Here is a 25,039-nt window from a genome sequence, read left to right as displayed (position 1 = left end):
TTTCTGGCAGGCATTCCATGTCCTAACAACTCTCTGTGTAAAAAACAAAATTCTCCTAATCCCTCCCTTTATTCATTTGATACAGTGGCATCAGTCGCTTCCTAAGTGGACTTATATGGGAGTTAACTCACACTTCCCATTTCTACTTGTGCAATACCATAACCCAGGGATATAACAATAGCATTGCCTTGTGATTTGGACTGGATATTTGTGTCTTTCGCACTTGTATTTCTCCATTATGTCTGAAGGCAGGTTGAGAGAATATTTGGTGATACAAGACTTGATACAAAATGTTAAGCTGCTATACTTTTCCAACAGATGTACATTCAGCATAACAGTTCTGATCATATTTCCTTATTTCTATCAATATGAATTGTCTTTGTTTAATAACATAAAAATTATGAACTCTGTTAGGAATGCTAGCAGGAAAGGTTATATTAAAAAATCCATTTATGTTCGCAACTCCATTTTGTAGTTAAGACAGCTTTTGCAGAATTGTTGAAACAGACGCTATCTGTAGAATACCAATCATTCAGCTCAAATCTCCAAGGCTGTGCTGATTGTCGTCGTACAAAATAGTCTTGTGTAGTTCTAATCTTCTAATAGATATATCACAACTATATGTTTACCTTTTCTGTACAAGTAAGGATGGCTTTTGTTATGAAACCAACTCTCTGGAATGCTGAGCTGATGTAAGTTAGTGTAAAACCAAGAGTGAAGGTCATGTGGGAGGTATGATGTAATGGTTTTTTAGCTGAGCTTAAAAAGCGAGACCATTGTAAGAAAATTAGGGAAGAACCGAAGGACTAATCACCCCGTGACTGAACTCAGCAACTGTAACGTGAGGTCTCCCGTAGCCTTTGCTTTGTCGTGTGTGTTTGTGAGTATGATTTCCTGTAATAAAATCTGTAAAACTAAGGCTCTGCGTTTAGAACCTTAATTCTTGGCACAAAGACAACAGCTCCAAGCTGGACTCCCAAGCAGTATTAATGTACAAACATACTACACTTTCCTGATTACCTAGGCAAACTATTGTTTAGTCTCTGGGAAAAACAACTTCCATTTGGCATACTAACACGCCTTCATCTGGGTACCCTTTTTTATAAACTCGTGAGAAGACAAATTTCTTTTAAAACCCAAAATTAAAAATAACTCTTTTTCCAAATCCTTTCTGTGGAAAAATTATCAAAAAAATCCTGAACCCGAACACTTGCTTTTTGTTGAGAAAAGGATTGCTTTTGCATGTGAAATAAGAAAACAGCATCTTGGGCAACCACAGTCGCCTGGAACTTTCTTAATTGTCTTAAGAAGACAGAGAGAAAATTCCCACAGTTTTCCCTGAATTTGCCAAATTTTTTATGCTTTTTCTTTGTTTTTCCAACACCAACACTGACAAAAAACAGAACATCTGCTTATTTATTCATTTGCGGTTTGTGGGACCTTGCTGTGTGAAAATTGGTTCTCATTTTTGCCCACATAACAAAAGTGACCGCACTTTAATGTTTAGAGGCTCTTTGTGTCTCTCTGTAATATAAAGTGGGCAGGCTCTGTGAGTCTATTACTGTAATATAAAGGGGATAGCCCCTGTGTGTCTGGCACTATAATTTTGTGGAATAGGCTCAAGGGCTGAATGGCCTACTTCTGTTCCTACGTTCTATTTTCCTAGAGTACTCCATTGGTTGTAAAGTTTTTTTGATACAGGAGGACACAAATAACCTCCCAGAAATGTCAGGGAACCAAGGGTCTAGTGAGAGGGAGGAACTGAAGGAAACCAGTATTAGTAAAAAAAATAGTGCTAGGGAAATTAATGGGGCTAAAGGCTGACAAATCCCCAGGGCCTGATAATCTACATCCCACAGTACTAAAGGAAGTGGCCCTGGAAATAGTGGATGCATTGGTGGTCATCTTCCAAAATTCTATAGACTGTGGAACAGTCCCTACAGATTGGAGGGTGGCAAATGTAACCCCACTATTTAAAAAAGGAGGGAGAGAAAAAACAGGGAATTACAGACCAGTTAGCCTAAAATCAGCAGTGGGGAAAATGTTGGAGTCTATTATAAAAGATGTGATAACAGAACACTTGGAAGGCATTAACGGGATTGGACAAAGTCAGCATGGGTTTATGAAAGGGAAATCATGCTTAACAAATCTACCAGAGTTTTTTGAGGATGTAACTAGTAGAATAGATAGGAGAGAACCAGTGGATGTGGTGTACTTGGATTTTCAGAAGGCTTTTGATAAGGTCCCACACAAGAGGTTAGTGTGCAAAATTAAAGCACATGGGATTGGGGGGAATATACTGGCATGGATTGAGAATTAGTTGACTGACAGGAAACAGAGAGTAGGAATAAATGGGTCTTTTTCCGGGTGGCAGGCGGTGACTAGTGGGGTATCGCAGCGATCAGTGCTTGGGCTCCAGTTATTCACAATATATATCAATAATTTGGATGAGGGAACTAAATGTAACATTTCCAAGTTTGCAGACGACACAAAGCTGGGGTGGAATGTGAGCTGTGAGGAGGATGCAAAGAGGCTCCAATGTGATTTAGACAAGTTGGGTGAGTGGGCAAGAACATGGCAGATGCAGTATAATGTGGATAAGTGTGAGGTTATCCACTTTGTTGTAAAAACAGAAAGGCGGGTTATTATCTGAATGGTGATAGATTGGGAAAAGGGGAGGTGCAACGAGACCTGGGTGTCCTTGTACACTAGTTGCTGAAAGCGAGCATTCAGGTGCAACAAGCAGTTAGGAAGGTGAATGGTATGTTGGCGTTCATTGCAAGAGGATTTGAGTACAGGAGCAGAGGTGTCTTACTGCAATTGTACGGGGCCTTGGTGAGACCACGTCTGGAGTATTGTGTGCAGTTTTGGTCTCCTTATCTGAGGAAGGATATCCTTGCCATGGAGGGAGTGCAACGAAGGTTTACCAGACTGATTCCTAGGATGGCAGGACTGACGTATGAGGAGAGACTGGGTCGACTAGGCCTATACTCACTAGAGTTTAGAAGAATGAGAGGTGATCTCATCGAAACATATAAAATTCTAACTGGACTAGACAGACTAGATGCAGGGAGGATGTTCCCGATGGCTGGGGAGTCCAGAACCAGGGGTCACAGTCTCAGGATACGGGGTATGCCATTTATAACCGAGATGAGGAGAAATTTCTTCACTCAGAGGGTGGTGAACCTGTGGAATTCTCCACCACAGAAGGCAGTGGAGGCCAAGTCATTAAATATATTCAAGAAGGAGATAGATATATTTCTTAATGCTAAAGGGATCAAGGGATATGGGGAAAAAGCGGGAACAGGGTACTGAGTTAGACGATCAGCCATGATCATTTTGAATGGCGGAGCAGGTCCGAAGGGCCGAATGGCCTACTCTTGCTCCTATTTTCTATGTTTCTATATCCTCAGGACATGAAGCGGCTTAATGAGTGCCAGTTCTTTCTTTCCCTCTTTCTCCCAGGAGACAGCGTTACTGGAAATGGGTGAATGGTATGTGAGGATACACCACTTACTGGATGGGACAAGCTTGATGGTCTTTTCTTGCCTATCATGATGCGATAACTCTAGTTGCTACCTGACGGTATCAAATAGCTTACCTGGTACAAGCTTAACATAATACTTTGAATATTAAAAAATACAATTTTTGACTAAGTTACCCTATCTGCAGTCAATCCAAACTCTGATGAAACGGGTCTAATTATGTGTGTTATTCATTGGAATTACAAAGTATGTGGCCTGCTAAGTTGTTGCTGTGCTTCTACAAGCTGCTTTAGTTTAATCCAAAGCAAAATACTACCGATGCTGGAAATCTGAAATAAATGGTTCCGACGGAAGGTCATCTCGCTCCACAGTTGCTGCCTGACCTGCTGAGTATTTCCAGCATTTTAGCATTTTCTGTTTTTATTTTAGTTTCATCCAACTGTGTCCAGCAGTCCATGGTAGTGAGAAGAGCAACGAGAAGGGTTTATTGATCTGTGGAGACGGTAGACATCTTGTTACACGAGGGCTGTGAATCTTCCAAATATTACAATAAACCATTCATCTCACTGCAAACTGAATTTGACTATTTAAAGGTGATCATTCCAAATTTCGTATTACGGTCCAGTAACTGGTCATTGGATTTATTCTTTCAACAACAGTAGATTTAATAAACTAGATACTGTAACGTCGCCTTTAGTGACACTTTAAATTATCTGGTATGGTGCAGCTTTAATTACTAGTGAGGTTAGAGTTGAAAGGGGAAAGGGGCTGGTGACTGTGCTGCTGAAAGAGGAAGGTGCTCCACGGTTTTATGTTCACAGGCCGCAGAGGAGCTAAGAGTGGATTGGTGCAAACATCATGGAAGAAGTGGAAACAGATGAGGAAATGCTTTTCAAAAAGCATCGTAAGGAAAAGAAAGAATTGCAGGGTACGCGAAAACTGACCAGTAAAGGGAGGGAGAGAGAGAGCGAGCGAGCGGCACACGGCTTGTGGTATTTTGCAGCAGAATTGTCGCTGTGATGTGAAGGGCGCTGTTGGGGTTCTGCCACAGTGAACGGGGCAATTTGTCGCAGATTTCAAGAGCAATGCTCGCGGATACCGAAGGGCTGAATTAATTTGCACCGTCACTTCATGGAGCCGGGTCGGAGAGATCGTGCAGGCAGTGGTGGTTCCCCGGGGAAGCGGCCACACTCCCCGGGGAAGCACTGGCTCCTGTCGTTGCTCGGTCAGCCGCAGGTTTCCTTGGTCTCAAACGAGGGTGTTGCTGCGTGGTCCTGACCTCAACTCGGCAGTTTTCTCCCGTTCAGGAGTTTGCTTCTAGGAAATGGAATGATTGCTCTCTCAAATGTTAACTTTTTGATCTGAAGATGATGGCCGTGCCCTTGTCATCCCCATAATAGAAATGGCTACTGCACATTAGCAGTGTCCGTCAGTTCTGAACTGGACCGCGTGTATCTATCTATCCGTATAAAGCAAGAATTGCTTTGAGTGCAAAAATTATGTGCAACCCTTGCCCTAACCCAGCCCATTTGAAGTAACACTGCTCAGTTTTTTTTTAATGTCTTAAGGGCCTGCTGTGCACTAAATTAATTTTATTAAATGAAAAGTAAAATTTGGGAATGTACTGACTTGGTCACCTAACAATCGTGTTCAGATGCTGAGCTTAGAAAGAAAGCTGTTGGATGGTTGATCAGTGCTGGTGTGGATAATTAATGTAATCTGTCAAGTTAACTTAGAGGTGAAGAGGAATGATCAATCATACCCAACAACAGTGTATCTTTTAGATGAAATAGACATTTATTAGGGCTGTGGAATAGTCTGTTCTTATTCCATTTTACTGACTGAAGAGCAATAGTTGGGCAAAGTTTGTTTATTTATTTACAAAAATAAAGTTTATTCTCAAAGCAAAATATATAAATATGGTCCAAAAAGACATTCTGAACATTGCAAAAGTCATAATCATAGTTTGAAGACACTTTGAGGTGGTATTCCAGGTAATGTTGGCATTAATACATTCAAACATTGCAGTTCAGAGGATGCTACATTTACATTGAAGTACACCATTTGGTGTTGGCACTAATACATTCATTTTTATCTAGTGTCATTGCACGTAAAAGGACGTTACATTTACATTGAGCCACATGGTTTCAATTAGAGTTGGCACAAATACATTTACTTCTATCCAAAACATTTAGGAGGTGCTAAATATTTATTGGAGGTATGCAGTTTCCAGTGTTGTTTGTTCAGCTGGAAAAGTGTTGAAAGAAAAGAAGGTAGGAAAGAATGAATGAGAAGTACTGTGCTTCCATTCTTCATTTACTGTAAGTATGTTACTGAGGTTTTATTTTGATCAACTGTTTGGTATAAATAGGGAAATTCTCGCCATAGAATATGTAAGGAATTGATATCATGAGTATAATCATTAGAACTTTTAACTATTTATTTGATTTCCAGTGATAAGTTATTAAAAAAGACTGAACTCTGCTGAACTTTGTGGAAACAGGTGTTACGGACTCCAAGCTATTCATATTAAAAAAAAGTAATTCATAAAGTTGGTGACAATGGGTAGTGGTGGTAAAATATTAAGAGTTTGTATTCTAGTGCTATGTGATGCCTGTTTATTTTTATAAAGGCTGTAGGCCAAAATTTAAGAATGCAATTCCTTTACTGCAGATTTACTAAGCGATAGATTAGTTTATTATGCTGGTAAGCATTAATAGGATTGAGGGTAAAGGTGTAGAGATTTGGGCAAATTTAAATGTCAGAGCTTGTAATTTTAGCATGGGGTCTCTCCTATACTTGAAGAAATCCTGAATAATGATTCCAAAAAGTTGTTTATTACTCTTGGTGAATGTTATACTGTACTACTTTTAGTTGTCCATTTACCTGACAGAAAAGTTGTGATATATTTAAAAATATTACTGAACTTTTCTTGGGGGTTTGAGCTTAACTTTTGTGATTTTTGTCAACTGAATTTCTCAACTAAATTCCATCCAGGTAGGCATGTCCAACTTTACATTATTCAATATATGTAGAAATTTTTATATGTAAAGAAAACAAATTGCTAAATGTTATGCCTTCACTTTGAATTGCAGCTAAAATACAGGGAATGAAAAGTGCTGTCCCTAAAAATGACAAGAAAAGAAGAAAACAGCTAGTAGAAGAAGTAGCAAAATTTGAGGCCGACCTGGAACTAAGGCATGAGGAGGAACTTAAACAGCTCACTCGGTCACTTGATAAGTCTAGTACGGTGAGGGAATGGTATTGTGTTTAGAGTCCTCCTTCTTCCAAATAAATCAAATTCCTCTTTTTTTCAAAGTAAAACTATTAAAAGGGACAGAATATGCAATAGTCCATATATATCATTAGAAAATTCCTGGCATCAGTGCAAAAATAAAACCCTGATGCATGATGCTGCCTCACCTTGAGAGTTTAAATCATAGAGCAGTGCCATTCTTTTTCCTGTATAGTATAAATGCCACAATGGAAGATTCACCATATAAGCGAAGAAAAGATTAGATAATCAAACTTTAATTGTACTTGTAAACAAAAATATCAGATTGTTTGCACATAATATTTTGAATAGAATAGTGAAGAGATATTTGGTTGTGACACAATCTTGAGCTTTATCCTTATGGTTTATGATATATTCTGAATCTCAATTGTTGCAGGTTTAAAATAGATTCCTAATCATTTGTTGTACATAAATATCACATTAATAAACTGTCATCCAGTAGCAGAAAGAAATTTGAGTTTGGAGAGTTCCTGATGCATTTTCATTGGTTGATCATTCTTGCAAGTAAAACTGAGAATAAACACTGCACTTCAGACCTGCCGGTCTAGTCCAAGTGCATCGTTTATATATGTGCTAAAATATGCAATTGTCAAACACTGTGTAAAAAGTGGAGTGTTACCACGGAAACTTGCAGAGATGAATACTGTTGGTGAAAATTATTCTGCCTGGTGGAGGAAAATAAGAGTAAAGACTTCAGTATCTTAAGAAAACAATTTATCACATCATGCCTTCACAGTTTATAATAAAGCTAATGGTAGAGCATAATTATGTAGAGAAACAATTTTTGTTTAAAAAAAATGAAGTTAGTCAAATCTTAATTTTACATCGTAAAACTTAGTCATAATTTGCCCAACTTGCAGGAATTGTAGTCAAAACTTTGTAGTAACTGGATCAAAGTGTGTTATTACAAAATTGTGCTTTACCTTTCCTGTCTTCAGCAACTCCATGAACAACCAATCAAATGCTGCAGTTTACAAGGGGAGTGTTTTCAACATACATACCCTACTCCACAGTCTTGCAGTCACCAAGTTATCTCTCCAGAGCTTTTTTAAAATCACAGTTGCAGTACTGATTTTATGCCACTGGATGTTGCTACTTTTTAAAAAAAAAATCTTGTACAAATCATAGCAGCAAAAAAATCAGCACTAGTTTGTATTTCTGGTGGGGGGGGGGGAATATAGATTTTCCAAGCCAGTTTGATTTTAATTTCACTGAATGATGTAGTTAAGTGTTGCAGTATGCCTAACATGTTTTCAACCATATAATATTTACTGGACAAAATTGATACAGCAACAGAAAGCCTTGTAGCTCTTTTTAGAATTTAGTCATGGGATTTCTATAGGCAAACAAGGGCAATGACTTTAATAAATGGATGTTTGAAAGCTATGTTATCTGAGGATATGTTTAAGTTCTGATCATACTTTTTCCTTTTAGGTTGAATCTTCTACCAATGGAATTGCAAATTTAGAATTGGAGATCGATAATGAGAAAGAATTTAAGCAGTCTCGGGTATCCAAGGCACAGAAGAGGAGGGTGTGTTTTTGACTATAAATATCTTGATCATATTTTCCCTCTTAATTTTTTTAAAACTAAAACATGTGGCAAATACACAGTTTTAAGATCAAAATATTGTTTAGAGATATTTTTGCAATAACAAATGTAAACATCTTAGTTGGCAGTCATATTTGGAAACTGATATTGTATATGTATTCAATGCTGTAATACTTGATTTCAATCAAAAAAATTTCAAATTCTCAACTCTAATATAAGGAGAAGAAAGCTGCTCAGGACAAAGAAAGGGAAGAGAGAATAGCTGAAGCTGAAGTAGAGAATTTGAAAGGAGCCAGGCACCTGGAAAATCAGAAACTTGCTGAAATCCTTGCTAAAAGGCAGTTACAGATCAAGCAGATTCCATCTGATGGTCACTGCATGTACAAAGCTATTGAAGACCAACTTAAAAACCAAAGCAGTCTATTGACCCTTGCAGAGCTAAGGACACAGGCAGCTGAATACATGAGAAGTCACGTAGATGATTTCCTACCTTTTCTGACCAACTCTAATACAGGAGACGTGTATACACCTGGTAGGTATTAATGTGGTGCTTCAAATGCTTGAAGCTACTGATTCTGTTAAAAATTAACTTGCAATCATGTTTGTGTTTTTTGTCTGTGTTGCACAAAAGAGCAAGCACTAGGTATATAAAGTTTTCAAATATATCTATGCTGCACCAATTTTTCTGCTATTAGTGTACTTTAACCAGCACATCTCCAGCAGTGACTTCTTGTCTGGCTCCCACATGGCCAACTCAGGAGTGCCATAAGGTTCTATCTGAGACTGCCTGCTTTTCCTCATTTATATGTTGTCCTCAATGATGGGATCAACTTCTGACATATATGCTGATGACGCCCAGCTGTACTTTTCTAACGCCATCATTGACTCCATGACTGCCACTGTTTGCCATCGGATTGCTTGTTAAACATTGAATTGTGGATGAACCAGAACTTTCTAAAGCTTGGTATTTGTAAGGCTGAAGTAAGGTTGAAGTCATCCTGTTTGGCTGCTGCCAAAAACGCCACTCATCCTCAGCTGTTTGCTCAGGTTGAACCCAACAGTGTAGAACCTCAGTATTCTATTCAACCCTAAGCTGTGCTTCAAACCCCATACCCTCTCCATCACCAAGACTGCTTACTTTAACCTAACAGCATTGCCTGCCTGTATCGTTACTTCATCCCCCACTATTGCTGAAATCCTTATCCACACTTTTGTTACCTCCAGATTTGTCTTCTCCAGTGGTCTCCTCAATACCTCCACTGAGCTCCGCTTTAAATAAAACCACACTCGGGTACGGTAGCATAGTGGTTATGTTACTGGACTAGTAATTCAGAGGTGCTGGACTAATAATCCGGAGTCATGAGTTCAAATCCCACCACGGCAGCTGGGGAAATTCAGTTAATTAAATAAAATTTGGGATAAAAAGCTAATATCATGAAACAACAGGATTGTCGTAAAAATTTGGTTCACTAATGCCCTTTAAGGAAGGAAACCTGCCATCCTTACCTGGTCTGGCCCATATGTGTATATTATCTATATTAGACCCAAGCAATGTGGTTGATTCTTAACTGCCCTCTAAAGTGGTTCAAGAAGGCGCCTCAGCACCACCTTCTCAAGGGCAATTTGGGATGGGCAATAAATGCTGGCCTTGCCAGCGATGCCCTCATCCCATGAATGAGTTTTAAAAAAAACTTGTCCAAAACTCCTGCCTGAATCTTGCCCCGTACTAACCTCACATATTACCTCTAACTTCATCAATTTCCATTGGTTTCCTGTCAGTGTGTTCAATTCAAGATCCCCATCTTTATTTACAAATCTCTTTATGGCCTTTCCCTACCCTAGGTCTGCAACCTCTTATAGCTCCAAATCCCTGTCCATGCTCCTCTGTTTTCCAACTTTGGCTTCCTATGCATTCTTCCCCCTCCCCCCCCCCCCCCCCCCCCCACCCCGCCCCCACTGCATTCCAGTGTTATCAGCAGAGACCTCCTTAGCCTCTTTGTTTCTAAACTCCTCCACTTGCTACCATTCTCCAAGCTTCAGAAAACCTCCTCTTTGACCATGCTTTCAATTATCTCAGCCTGATTCTTATATTACTGCTTGACATTTGTTTCTCTTCTATGAAGTGTCTTGAGACATTTCCTATGTTAAAAGTGCTATAAAAAATTTCTTGTTTGCATTTATTACAAAATTACCTCCAGAACATTATTTTGTCAACAGCTTTATTTTTAAATTGTCATTCTAAAAGCATCACTCTCCTAAAAACTGGCAAACTAAAGCTAGAATATTCTTTTGTGATACACAATTTGTAGTTTCCCATGGATAACTAATCTTCAGACTGCAGACGGGTCTGAGGTCATTCTTTTCCCATAGGTCAGTCAGTTTTGTAAGTTTTCAGCTCGTGCGCTGACAGTAATATTACAGTAAAGTAATAAAGTTTCTTAAACGTCTGGAATCGCTTTATTACTATAATACTACACAGCTAATTTAAACACTTGTGTACAATTTTAGTAATAAAACAGTAAGTATTTAAATTCTGTTCATTTGTCTCTTCTGTCCCATTCTCACTTCTTTTCTGTGATCTTTCCTATTTTTGTTTTTAGTTTTGCTGTTTTTCTATCCTATAACTTCTTTTCTTAAAAGGTTAACTTTAAAATCATTTACATATTTACTTCTTGCTCCTACGATACATTTTGTAGGCAACAATAGGTTTTAAAAGACTGGCTAAAATTGAGAGTAAATGTAGTCAAGGTTTTTAAGATAATATGGATGTAAGGAGCTTATTTGACTTGAACGAGGAACCAAACCATGGAATCCCTCTCACTTATACATATAATACACAAACACATGACACACGCAGACGTAAGAACAGAGGGTATCATCGTTATCATTACAATGACAAGTGTGTTCATTGTCACAAATCAAAATGATGTGTGGCTCTCAAGATCTATATATTTATATCTTATTACAAATCTTATGTCTGACACTAGACTTCCTGTTATCACACTTTGTGTGTCACTTTTTTTCCCATTATAATTTCTTGTTTCCATATTTATAATGTTTTTTGCTTTTGTAAACTTGTCATGCTGTAATTACACAAACTGGCTGCTTGGTAACTTTGTGCCTAGTCTGTGAACATCTTCACAGAGCCTATTGGAAACATTTCAGACCGTACTTCTGCCATCTTAGTTTTAGTCTCTCTTAATATTCTGGGATTAATACCATCTAATCCTGGGTGTTTATTTGTTTTAAGCCTTTTCGGCTTGTTTAGGACTTCTCACTCATTTATATCGAAGTTCAGAAGTACTTTTTATAGAATCGTGCAGCACAGAAGAAGGCTATTTGGTCCATCGTGCTTGTGCCGGCTCACTGAAAGAGCTACCAATTAGTCTCACTCCCCTGCTCTTTCCCTATAGCCCTGCAGATTTTTCCTTTTTAAGAAATCCAATTCCCTTTTGAAAGTAATTATTGAATCTGCTTCCCACCACCCTTTCAGGTAGTACATTCCAGATCATATCAACTGGCCGAGTAAAAAAAATTCTCCTCATCTCTCCCCGTTTTTTTGCCAATTATTTTAAATCTGTGTCCTTTAGTTACCGACCCTCCTGCCAGTGGAAATAGTTTCTCCCAATCTACTCGATCAACCCCTCATGATTTTGAACACCTATTAAATCTCTCCTTAAAAGTCCCCTTGACTTTTGGTACTTTCTTTTTGTGAAGGGCATGTTGATTGTGTCTTCCCCTATAATCATTCAGAAAATGTACTTATTTCATGCTCAGATAACTATACCAAATGGGTAACATTTCCTTAGGAATATGAAAGGGCGGGGAAATGGGATTTGAATAAATAGGTCCAATTGAAAAGCTAGCACTGATATGGGCTAAATGGCTTCCCTCTGTGCTGTAATTTCTATGGATCTCACTTTAGACCCTTTTGATTCTTCTTGGAGAAAAGTGGATATGGGTATGGTGGGATAGACAGTGAAAAGAGGCTGTTGTGGAAGGAGTTGGGGAAGTGTGGATTGGGTAATTGATTCTTTAAAAAAAATACAATTTAATGAAATTAAACTTCCCACAAAGAATGCCATACCCTAAATTAATGTCAAATGAATTTAAAGATAGATGTATTAACATTAAGATTTTGTCTACATTGTGTAGAAGCTGATACAAAGTACATTAAAGGAAATGGTGCGTTTATTCCTATCCTCGGCAATCCAAGAAAATACAAATAAAAGTGTCAATTTTAAATCCAAAAAGGAACAAATTCAATTTTTTCAGCATGTGGTGCAGCAGTCAGCAAGTTATCTTCACACTTAATTACTGTCAATTGAAAATCTAGCACAAGATGCACATAACAAGATGCATTTTTTAAAAAATCAACTGCATTATTTCAAATAAATGTCCAGAAGAGGGGCCCATATCCAGTCACAGAATGAGATTACCTACATGAGAGGAGAGATAAGGTGTGGGGATGGGGAAGGGGTTAATTTATGAGGAGGTTCACATGATGTCCTTGGAAGTCTACTACAGTTCCTTCTTAAAAAAAAATATTTGTTTTATCTTTATAACCAAAGTACTGTCTTATGCTTAAAGTTCTCATCCACACCATTTCATTTATCATTTATCATTTGGATCTGGCTATATTTGAAGTTCTTACTCTTTAAACAATACAATTTTTGGGGTGGGATGGTGACACACTGCATTGGAGGGCCACAGGGTGGTCGGATGTGGGTTTACGTGCGCAGTATACTCACGTGCTAAGTTCCTGACTTGGGACGATTTAAAAAAAATAAGTTGAATTTAAAAATCTAATTATAAAGCCTTTGTAAAATAAAGATTTAAGCCTCTTGTCTGGAGGAAATAATGTGATTTGTAACATACTCCTGCTTTGTAACTTTTTTTTTCTATCATCATACTTTCAATAAGTGTCTCTATTTCAGAGGAATTTGAAAAGTACTGTGATGAAGTAGCCAACACAGCAGCCTGGGGTGGACAACTTGAGGTAAGCAATTGTTATTTTGCTGCAGTTATTTTTAGATTATATTCATACTGATTTATAGGCAATAAATAGAAGTAATCTTTGTTTTATTCGTTCATGGGATGTGGGTGTCGCTGGCGAGGCCAGCATTTATTGCCCATCCCTAATTGCCCTTGAGAAGGTGGTGGTGAGTCAACTTCTATCAACACAAAAGCTAGTCTTTCACTGGAATAATTTTCTCACTGTGTCCTTTAGCTAATCACAACCAGCACATTTTGTGTTAAACTTATAAACAGTTATCCCACTGGTAATAAGGAGGATTCTGATTTTAAATGGATACACTAGATGTGATTGAGGTCAGAATGTGGATTTTTTTTTACACAAGATAACCTTTCATTTTGCCACCCTGGCCATTCCTTTCCTTGGGACAAATTTTCTAAACACTCTGCCTCCTAGTAAGTTATTTCATTCCGCTTTTGTAATAAAAGGAATGAAGAGTGAAAAGTTAGGAATCAAAATTTTCAAAATCGTGAATGAAACAAAATTAATTTTGAATTTTCAATATAGAATACTGTTTCTTTTTTAAAACGATAAAAACTGAGATATTGGCACAGTCATGTGCTGTACTAGAATGTGGATCTGTGCAGCTGTACATCAGAATATCATAGTAGGTACAACACAGGAGGGGGCCATTCGGCCCATCATGCCTGTGCTGGCTCTTTGAAAGAGCTACCCAAATAGTCGCATTCCCCTGCTCGCTCTTTTTTATCCCTTCAAGTGTTTATCCAACTAATAACTGAAAGTTATTATTGAATCTGCTTCCACCACTCTTTCAGGCTGTGCATTCCAGATCATTACAACTGCGTTTTAAAAAAAAAATGTTTCCTCATGTTGCCTCTGGCACATTTGCTGATCGCCTTAAATCTGTGTCCTCTCGTTACTGACCCTTCTGTCACTGGAAACAGTTTCTCCTTATCTACTCTGTCAAAATCGTTCATGATTTTGAACACCTTTATCAAATCTCCCCTTAAACTTCTCTGTTCTAAGGAGAACAATCCCAGCATCTTCAATCTCCACATAATTGAAGACCCTCATCCCTGGTACCATTCTAGTGAATCTCTTCTACACCCTCTCTAAGGCCTTGACATTCTTCCTAAAGTGTGGTGCCCAGAATTGAACACAACACTCCAGCTGAGGCCTAGCCAATGTTTTATAAAGGTTTAGCATAACTTCCTTGCTTTTGTACTCTGCCTCTATTTATAAAGCCCAGGATCCTATATGCTTTTTAAACAGCCTTCTCAACTTGACCTGCCACCTTCAATGACTTGTGTATGTGCACTCCCAGGTCTCTCTGTTCCTGCACCCCCTTTAAAATTGTGCCATTTAGTTTATATTGCCTCTCCTCATTCTTCCTACCAAAATGCATCACTTCACACTTCTCTGCGTTAAATTTCATCTGCCATGTGTCTGCCCATTTCACCAGTCTGTCCTCCTGAAGTTAGTTACTACCTTCCACATAGTTTACTACATTTCCGAATTTCGTGTCATCTGCAAACTTTGAAACTATACCCAAGTCTAGGTCATTAATGTATATCAAAAAGAACAGTGGTCCTTATACTAACCCCTGGGGAACACCACTGTATACTCCCTTCCAGCCTGAAAAATAACCGTTCACCACTACTCTTTGCTTTCTGTCCCATAGCCAATTTTGTATCCACACTGCCACTGTCCCTTTAATCCCATGAGCTTTAATTTTGCCAATAAGTCTATTATGTGGTACGTTACCAAATGCCTTTTGAAAGTCCATATACGCAACATCAACTGCAATACCATAGAAACGTAGAAAATAGGAGCAGGAGTAGGCCATTCAGCCCTTCGAGCCTGCTCCACCATTCAGTATGATCATGGCTGATCCTCTATCTCAATACCATATTCCCGCGCTCTCCCCGTACCCCATGATGCCTTTTGTGTCTAGAAATCTATCTATCTATCTCCTTAAATATATTCAGTGAATTGGCCACCACAACCTTCTGTAGTAGAGAATTTCACAGCTTCACCACCCTCTGAGTGAAGAAATTTCTTCTCCCCTCTATCCTAAATGTCCTACCCCATATTCTGAGACTGTGACCCCTCGTTCTGGACCCCTCAGCCAGGGGAAACATCCTCCCTGCATCCAGTCTGTCTAGCCCTGTCAGAATTTTATATGTTTCAATGAGATCCCCTCTCATTCTTCTAAACTCAAATGAATACAGGCCGAGTCAACCCACCCTCTCCTCATACGACAGTCCTGCCATCCCAGGATGTCATGAACCCTCTCCGTTACTTCAAAGAACTCCATCAAGTTAGTCAAACACGATTTTCTATTAACAAATCTGTGCTGCCTTTCATTTATTAGCCCATACTTAGCTCATTGGCCCATTACCCCAAGTGCCAATTAATTTTGTCCTTGATTATTGTCTTTAAATGTTTCTCCACCACCGATGTTAGGCTGACTGGCCTGTAATTGCCGGGTTCATCCCTCCCCCTTTTTTGAACAGGGGTTTAACATTTGCAATCCTCCAGTCCTCTGGCACCGTCCCCAAATCTAAGGAGGATTGGAAGATTGCGGTCAGAGCCTCCGCAATTTCCATCTTTACTTCCCTCGGTAACCTAGGATGCATCCCACCTGGACCGGGTGACTTTTCTACCTTGAGTACTGCCAATCTTTTAAGGACCTCCTCTTTATCTATATTTATCCTATCCAATATCGCAACTACCTCCTCCTTTACTGCTACAATGGCAGCATCCTCTTTAATGAAGTCCGATTCAAGGTATTCATTTATTACCTCAGCCATGCCATCTGCCTCCACAAGAAAATCTCCTTTTTTGTCCCTAATCGGTCCCACCCTTCCTTTGACTACCCTTTTACTATCTATATGTTTATTGAAGACTTTTTGGTTCCCTTTTATGTTAGCCGCTAATCTATTCTTATACTCTGTTTGCCCCTCTTATTCCCTTTTTTAGATCTCCTCTGTACTTTCTGTATTCAGCCTGGTTCTCTACTGTATTATGAACCTTACATTTGTCATAAGCCTCCTTTTTCTGCTTCACTTTAATCTCTATATCTTTAGTCATCCAGGGAGCTCTAGCTTTATATGCCCTTCCTTTCTTCCTCGTCAGTATGTGTCTACTCTGTACACAAACCGACTCCTCCATGAAAGCCTCCCATTGTTCAATTACTATTTTGACTACCGATTTTTGATTCCAATCAACTTGGGCAAGATCCCTTTTTAACTCACTGAAATTTGCCCTCCTCCAGTTAAGCATTTTCACATTTGATTGTTCCTTGCCCTTTTCCATAACTATTCTAAATCTAATGATGATATGATCACTGCTCCCCCACTTAAACATGCTCCACCTGCCCCACTTCATTCCCCAGAACTAGATCCAGTACTTTTTCCTTCCTGATTGGGCTAGAAACACACTGTTCCAGAAAGTTCTCTTGTACACATTTCAGGAATTCCTCCCCCTCTTTGCCCTTTATACTGTTACTGTCCCAGTCAATATTGGGATGCTTGAAGTCTCCCATTATCACTACTCTATAGTTCTTGCATCTTTCTGCAATTTGCCTGCAAATTTGCTCCTCTATTTCCTTACCACTATTTGGTGGCCTTTTTTGAGCCAGGTCTTTGTTATTGTCACTATATCATAGTCCCATGTGGCGACTTGGGCCTGCAGCTCACCAACCTTATTTACCACGCTACATGCGTTTACGCACATGCACTCCAATCTCATCTTAGACTACCTCGCTTTTGCCCCCTGTCTGATCCCTCCTATTTATGAACTGTTCTTTACTCTAGTGCTATCTGTCTCTCCCAATCCTTTGTGTACTTTGTTTCTCCTTTCTAATGTTTCATCCTGGTGCCCATTCCGCTGCCAAATTAGTTCAAACCCTCCCCCACAGCACTAGTTAACCTTCCCAGTGAGGACATTGGTCCCAGCTCTGTTAAGGTGCAACCCGTCCATCTTGAACAGATCTCTCCTGCCCCAGAACTGGTCCCAATGCCCCAGGAATCTGAAGCCCTCCCTCCTGCACCATTGCTCTAGCCACACATTAACCTGTCTTATCCTACTGTTCCTATACTCACTAGTGCGTGTCACTGGGAGTAATCCAGAGATTACTACCTTTTGAGGTCCTGCTTTTTAACTTCCTCCCTGGCTACTGTAGCCCTGACTGCAGGACCTCATCCCTTTTCCTTCCTATGTCATTGGTTCCCACATGGACCACGACTTCTGACTGTTCCCCTCCCAAAAAAAAATGTTCTGCACCCTCAGTAATGTCCTTTACCCTGGCACCATGGAGGCAACACGCCATATCTGAAGGAGGCATTAAGCAGGAGTGTGCTATCTTCTCTGTGGAAAAGTGGAGGAATTGACAAGTAAGTTACCATAAGGCACAAAATAATGCAAATAAAAAAGAAATTGAGACAGTGAACAGAATGAACTGCCACCTAGCAGAGCTGACACTGAATTTAGTTTCAAATCTTCCTACAGCATGACGATGTGGAGGGTTATTAGCTTACCTCTCTGGCCAGAGTTGCTTTTAAGATTAATGACAGATAATATCTACAGTGTAAACCTAACTAGATTAAGTGAATTGACTTTTCTTGTTTTGTTGTTTGTTTTAATGATATCTAGCTATTTGGTGTCTAAGCTTGCCTTGTGATGATTATTATAAATACTACCCAAGCTAATTTAATTGAAGACTTACAGTAGCCAATAGAGCAGGGAGGCTTCTGTCACTTCTCTTCTTGGCTCTTGCATGTTAGTATCTGAGTGACATGCTGGTCCTGCTGTAATTTCCACAGATGGATTCTATTTATGATGCTCTAACAATGCCTTATTGTTACATAGATGGCCTGCACAGTGTAGGGAATCTTTAAGGGCTTCTATAAGGTTATTTGAATGTCCATGTCGTTTTGTGTAGTTTGTAATATCTTTCACAAAAGTGGGGGGAAAAAATAAGTGCATATAAATATCTCTGAACTCTAGAGTTCAATCACCAAAGCTGAAGTTGCCGGGGTTGTTCTTGCTCTGATTTCATTCTTTACAGTGATTATCGGGATCAGTCTTGCTTTCCAAGTATTGAAATTGGTGCACCAATTCCAGAACCTCTGTTCCAGTGTGAAGATTAATTTGGTTCCTTTTACATGTAATTTCAGCTTTGGTTGTATTTTTACTTTATGACGATGCCATAAATTTCACTTGTTCTCTGAGCCAATTCATTTCGACGGGGAAGACTGTCATCACTCAAGTGGAAATTCAAAATCTTCCTGCTATGTACTTTTACTCTACCTTCCAAACTATTTAATGCTTTTGTCATGATGTTTTTGAGGCAGATGTTAATAGTTGGTAACAAACAACTTTGTCTAACTCTAACTGTTTCAAACCAGTCAGGGTTACATTGAGTCTACAGCACAGAAACAGGCCATTCGGCCCAACTGGTCTGTGTTGCCATTTAAGCTCCACGTGAGTCTCCTCCCTCCCTACTTCATCTACCCCTATCAGCATACCCTTCTATTCTTTCTCGGTCGTGTGCTTATCTAGATTTCCCCTTAAATGCATCTATGCTATTTGCCTCAACTACTCCTTGGGTAAAGAAGTTTCACCTGAATTCCCTATTGGATTTATTAGTGACTATTTTCTATTGATAACTTTTAGTTTTGAACTCCCCCCACAAGTGGAAACATTTTCTCTACGTCTACCCTATCAAACCCTTTCATTATCTTCAAGACCTCTATCTGGTCACCCCTCAGCCTTCTCTTAGCCTAAGCCTGTTTAGTCTTTCTTGATAAATATATCCTCTCAATTCTGATATCATCCCTGTGAATCTTTTTTGCACCTTCTCCAATGCCTCTATATCTTTTCTATAATATGGAGATCAGAACTGTGCACAGTACTCCAAGTGTGGTCTAACCAAAGTTCTATACAAGTTTAACATAAATTCTCTGCTTTTCAATTCTATCCCTCTGGAAATGAACCCCAGTGCATGGTTTGCCTTTTTTTATGGCCTTAGTAACCTGCATCGCTACTTTTAATGATTTGTGTATCTGTACCCTGAGATCCCTTTGCACCTCTTACCCCATTTAGACTCTTATTATCCAAGCAATATGGGACTTCCTTATTCTTCCTATTAAAATGCACCATGTCACACTTATCTATATTGAAATTCATTTGCCAATTACGTGCCCATTCTGCAAGTTTATTAATGTCTTCTTGCACTTTAACGTATTCTTTCTTTGTATTAACTGTAATTTTGTGATGTCTGCAAATTTTGAAATTTTACTTCCCATTCCCAAGTCCAAATCATTGATGTAAATTGTGAACAGTGGTCCCAGCACTGATCCCTGAGGAACACCACTTCCCACCTTTTGCCAGTCTGAATAGCTACTCTTAACCCCAAACCCTGTTTTCTGTTTTGTAGCCAGCTTGCTATCCATTCTGCTACCTGTCCCCTGACTGCACATGCTCTGACCTTAGTCGTGAGTCTACAATGCGGAACCTTATCGAAGGCCAGTGAGCTCTATATTTCATCTGTTTAGACTGAATTAAATTCATGTCCCAAAGATGACTTTTAACTGATGGCACATACAATCTCTACATGTATCATATGTTTTCAGGTTGCACTGAAAATTGCAAATTGATAAGTATCTAATTTTTTTTCTTCAATATTTGTTTAATTCCTTACAGTTGAGGGCTTTGTCACACGTTTTGAAAATGTCAGTGGAGGTTATACAAGCAGACTCTACTCCAATCACAATAGGTGAAGAGTATGGACGGAAACCAATAATTCTAGTGTAAGTGGAAACTCTTGGGGATTTTACTACCAACTACAATAATACTTGTGCAATATTGTAGTTTTTCATCAAATGGAAAAAAGGTTACTCGGATCAGATATTCCTATTCAAAAACATGGGCTCAATTCGTTCCTGGCGGGGCGGCCCCGAAAATTGGGAAATCCCAGAGCAGGACTGGAGCCCGCCTCGAACCCGCGCACTTCCGGGTTCCCCGCTGACGCGCCGGTGTGCGCGCGCAGCCCCCGCTGGTGGGAATCCCGCAGGCAATTAAAGCCAGCGGGATGCCACTTGAAGACATTTATTTTGCTTGTTCAGGTCATTAACTGACTTGATTAAGGGATTATGTGAGGAGGGTTGGGATTTTAGAGCAAACTGGGACTGTTTCCCACACTGGGGGAAACACTCCCAGTTCAAATGGACCTGTTGCAGCTGTCAGCCTGTGGCAGCTGCAAAGTCCATTTGACAGGTGTGGGGGGGGGAGGGGAGACCCTCACTCATTGCAGGAGGCCACTCTGTCAATTGGGACAAAGTTTGGCCTCCACCACCCTCCTCCTGACAATCAAAGTCACCAACTTGCACACTTAACCCGGGGCCCAGACACACGTACCTACCTTGCGGACCCCCTCAGATGTACATCTTGCGGATGGGGGCCGCCATAGCTGCAGTCATGACCTCCTCGGAGGGCGAACAGCATCACCAGCCTCGCCATCCACGCCGTCCACCTCTGACACGTGGAGCTCCACAACAGAGTGCTGTGACACATCCACCTGTACAGCAGGAGGGAGGGCTACTGCAGAGAGAGATGTGTCGCGGAGGACACTACCCTCGCCACAGGGTCCACAGACCGTGGCTCAGCTTCCTGGACCTCTCTGAGCAGCAGTGCACACGGAGGCTCAGAGTCACTTGACATGTAGTCGTGGACATCTGCAGCCTCCTTCATGCCAAGCTGCTCCTGGCTGGCCCGAGCACCATCTTCTTACCTGTCGCTGTCAAAGTCACCACTGCCCTCAACAACTTCTCCGCCGCATCCTTCCAGGGTGCAACCAGGGACATCGCCAACGTCTCTCAGCCGTCTGCACAAAAGAGCCCTGCAAGTACACCTACACCCACTCTGCAGTGACACAATGGGTGTCATCAGTTGTGGGTCTTCATAGTGATCCTCAGGAAAGGGCATTATTGCACAAACCAGACAAGATTCGCGAAGACATGGCAGTAGTGGTGACAATATAATATGTAATGTGAGTTGGTCAGAAATTCAATATAAGTAACAACCATGACAAACCCTCAAACACCCTTGTGTATCCCCTTCATGCTCACGACACGTTTGCCTTACGCTGCCCACTGCACATATGTGATGCATGCCCTGTGGCTGCAGCACAGGTAGTGGCAGGTTGAGTGAGGCTGGCCGTGAAAGAGATGCGCGAGAGGGTGAGTATGGAAAAGAGCCATGAGATTGTATGAGGATTGGGTTGAGTGGTAGTGGCAGGATGAGTACTGGCGAGGTGAGTAGGTGCAGGTAAGATGAGGATGAAGTTTGAGTGGGTATGAGGGGTGATGTGACAGAGTAGTGTTGGCAGTGCAGAAGGAGATGTGGGGTGGGGGCGGTGATGTGGCAGACGGAGTGTAGGGGAATGAGTAAGTGTACTCACTTCAGCTGACCTACTTAGGTCATTGGAGCGCCTCCTGCACTGTATGCAGGTGGGTGATATGTTGGTGGTGCTGGTGACCTCCTCTGCCACCTCGAGCCAGGCCTTCCTGGTGGCAGAGGCAGGCCGCTTCCACCCGCCCGCCAGGGGGAAGATCTCTGTCCTCCCCCTCCTCCTCACCCCATTTATTGATACCTGGAGTGAGGCATCATTAAACTGGGAGCAGCCTTCCCCCTGGGCTGCTCCATGCTGTAATTTTTTCTGTTTGTTGCAGCATCTGTCAGTGGAGGACTGCCCCTTTAAATAGAGCTCCTCTAGCTGACGGATTTCACTGCGCACGCGCAGCCCGCCCGACGCGCAGATCAGCAGTGGGGAACCCGGAACAACAGGTAAGTGGATCCAATTATGCTACGATCGCGCGGGGAGCTGACAGATTTCGCCGGGCGCGTTACCCACGCGCCCAATAGCCCCCCCGCCAAGAACCCGCAGCCGTGGTAACATCGGGCCCCATGTCTTTCCTGCTCACACACCAGCAATGGGGAGGGAGGTGGCCCGTTCTCTTGACTGCACTAATACTGCTATGAATCCACTGTTGCAACAGCAGGCCTAGTTGACATTCCTTCCTCTTAATAAGGGTGCTAAGAGGACTTGATTTCTTTCCTCTGCCTGCAAGAAGGCGCTAAGCCTCTGCTCAACACACTGCAGCTGAGATAAAGAACTGAGTGGTGTTAATAGTACTTACCTGCAAAACAGACTAGCTTGTATCTACTATATATTTAAAAATTGGTTGGTAGGTCACAACATTCCATTTCAAATTGAAAATCCCTATGTTAACCTCAGCTGCATGTTTTCATTTTACATTTACCTGCAATTCTTGTTAGCCTGTAGATCACACAATAAAATAATGTTACATGACAGTGTAATACCTTTCATATGGGAACCAGTAAAACTGAGGAAAAAAACAGTAATAAAAGGGCCTGAACAAATCAGAGCCAGATTATTGTTGTTAGAAAATTATTTTTAATTTTTTTGGCATACCACGGGGACTGTCCATAGACCACATTTCTGATCCCAGCATCACTGGCCTCAGCCATCTGGCCTCTGGCCTTGTAGTTTTAAAAAAAATCCTTTCCTTGCTGTTTCAGGCCTGACTTTCTGCTGGTCTGTTGCTGCTCCATACCTGTGACTACCTCCCCCTTGCCCCTTCATAAATTTTATCTAAAAAGAAATTGCCACCCACACCCAGCCTTGAGTACCTGCTGTGGACCTGGGATAACTTTATACTGTAGGTTGGACATGTTGTTGATAGCTTAACACAAAAGCTGACAGCAGCTCAATATGTTCTGACTAATGGACACTTCCAAAGCTGACAGTGAGCACATCTCATTGGGATAAGAAGGAAACAAAAATTGCACCAGAGATGTCAACCTAAATGCCTCCAACTCAACAGGTCAGAATTCAAATATCAGCAACAAAGTACATTTATGTAACTACAGATGCTACAGCCTTCTAAATACTATAATTATAGACTTTATAACACTTTTATATAAGGGGAAACTGCATATTATTTCAGGGTAAGCACAGATCACATATTAAAGATTAGTTTTAACACTGAAAATATTTGCTAAATTGCTGACAGTGCTATTCTAATGATGGATAGTGAATCTCTTGCAACATTGTCACGGCTAGTCCAAGGATATACTGTTTTCTAACAGTCGGGTTGTTAATGCCAAAAAAAATCAGTCCGGAGTTCAGCCAGGAGTGGGGCTGTGTTATAAGATTGTAACACCTGCTGATGTTACTTATTCTTTGTAAAACTGCTTCATAACATACAATCTTACTATATTGAATACTTTTTTTTCTCTCGTTTACAGGTACATGAGACATGCATATGGTTTAGGAGAACATTATAACTCTGTAGAACAATTAACTGAGTCAGCTACAGAAGATGGATGCTAAATACTGATCAGTATTTACATTTTACTTTTTACATCAAAGTATTTGAATTTCTCAATGTTGTAATTTTTCTGTTGAGCTGAAAATTGTATTTTGTGCACAGTTCATGTGGAAAATTGGAGAAAGGTGATGCATATCCCAGTTTCTTTTCCTGGCTAGACCATTTAATTGTGAGAAGACCAGTAATAAAAGCTGAATGAAGACTGCATGTGTTCTTCGGGGTTGAAAATTTCAGTGATCCTGTTGTTTCAGTATATGCTGTGCATAGTGAGAAAAAAAAATTAAAATGGAAAAAGGAATGGAGATGAGCACAGTAGATTGTCTTGATCACTCTTTTAATTTTTCCATGAGGCTTTCAGTAAAAGGAAGTTGTTTAGAATTTGCAGCAGTTTACTTCTGTTCATTATTCAGTGCTATAGCACAAACGTGTAATACTCACTGTATATTTGTGCCATTGAATTTTAAAACAAATTATGCTGAAATACAGATTGCAAAGATCTGTTGATTGTGTATTTTTCTTTTAAAATGCATAAGACTTTGTTTTCAGAGATATCCTAATGTCTTTTACAGCCACAGTGTTTTTGTATTTATGCAGTGTTGAATGGGCAATTTCACAATCAGTATCCCATTTTATAAAACTAATTTTTAAATCATCTTTTAAAAACTTTCTGTCTTTTTTTTAATGTTCAGTAGATTGACTTAAGGGAGTTATGTGCTAGGAGCTAAAGTTATATGAGGATAGTCTATCAACAAGGCTTGCCTGAGTTTAAATTCCCTCTTTTTGCCATATCCCCAGTAACTCCATCCAACCAAGTTTCTTCAATGTTATCAGCATTTCTTTTTAAAATTGAAAATAATGGATTACCTATTCTTAAATTATCCTTAAAAATGTGTTGACACAAGTTTTCTTATTATCCTTAAAAATGTGTTGACACAAGTACACATTTTAACTAAAATGCTTGTTAAAATATGAGCTTTACCAACTTGTATGCAGCTGCTGTTCTGTTTTTTTAATTTATTGATGTATACATATTTTTGAATAGTTATGAAAGTGCACACACATGCATTAGACAAAATAATTTGAAGGCAGCATTATTTTAAAAATCCACCATTCAGTTGTCCTATTAGGGTTTTGAAAAGGAACCAGAAACAACTTCTTGCCATCACCAAAAGTTGTCTTATCAGTTTTTCTCCCTCATCTACACATAGAAAGGATGCAGTTACATGGGTGTTGGCTTCCCTATGCTGCCTTAGCCAAATGGACACTTGTTGACTGCTAGCCCAGATAGTGAGTG

The 25,039-nt window shown here is 40.1% G+C and overlaps 1 protein-coding gene across 3 annotated transcripts; it reads left to right on the top strand.

Annotated features, from left to right (window-relative positions):
* Nucleotides 1–743: 743 nt before the first annotated feature.
* Nucleotides 744–24,397, top strand: otud6b (OTU deubiquitinase 6B). Of its 3 annotated transcripts, none has more exons than XM_067979373.1 (8): nucleotides 744–880; nucleotides 6,581–6,735; nucleotides 8,215–8,313; nucleotides 8,551–8,863; nucleotides 13,269–13,330; nucleotides 20,036–20,142; nucleotides 22,063–22,177; nucleotides 23,663–24,397. In XM_067979373.1, exons 2-8 carry the CDS (start codon nucleotides 6,595–6,597, stop codon nucleotides 23,699–23,701), a joined length of 876 nt encoding a protein of 291 aa, XP_067835474.1. In that variant the 5' UTR covers nucleotides 744–880; nucleotides 6,581–6,594; the 3' UTR covers nucleotides 23,702–24,397. The 3 variants fall into 3 exon arrangements, with proteins under 3 accessions (XP_067835474.1, XP_067835470.1, XP_067835473.1); XM_067979369.1 differs by lacking the exon at nucleotides 744–880 and adding an exon at nucleotides 4,233–4,413; XM_067979372.1 differs by lacking the exons at nucleotides 744–880; nucleotides 22,063–22,177 and adding an exon at nucleotides 4,235–4,413.
* The last annotated feature ends 642 nt before the right edge of the window (nucleotides 24,398–25,039 follow it).

Source organism: Heptranchias perlo, chromosome 3 (assembly GCF_035084215.1).
Source record: "Heptranchias perlo isolate sHepPer1 chromosome 3, sHepPer1.hap1, whole genome shotgun sequence".
Taxonomy (NCBI): domain Eukaryota; kingdom Metazoa; phylum Chordata; class Chondrichthyes; order Hexanchiformes; family Hexanchidae; genus Heptranchias; species Heptranchias perlo.
Note: the sequence above shows the minus strand (reverse complement) of the source record. Positions and strands in the feature narration are given on the sequence as shown.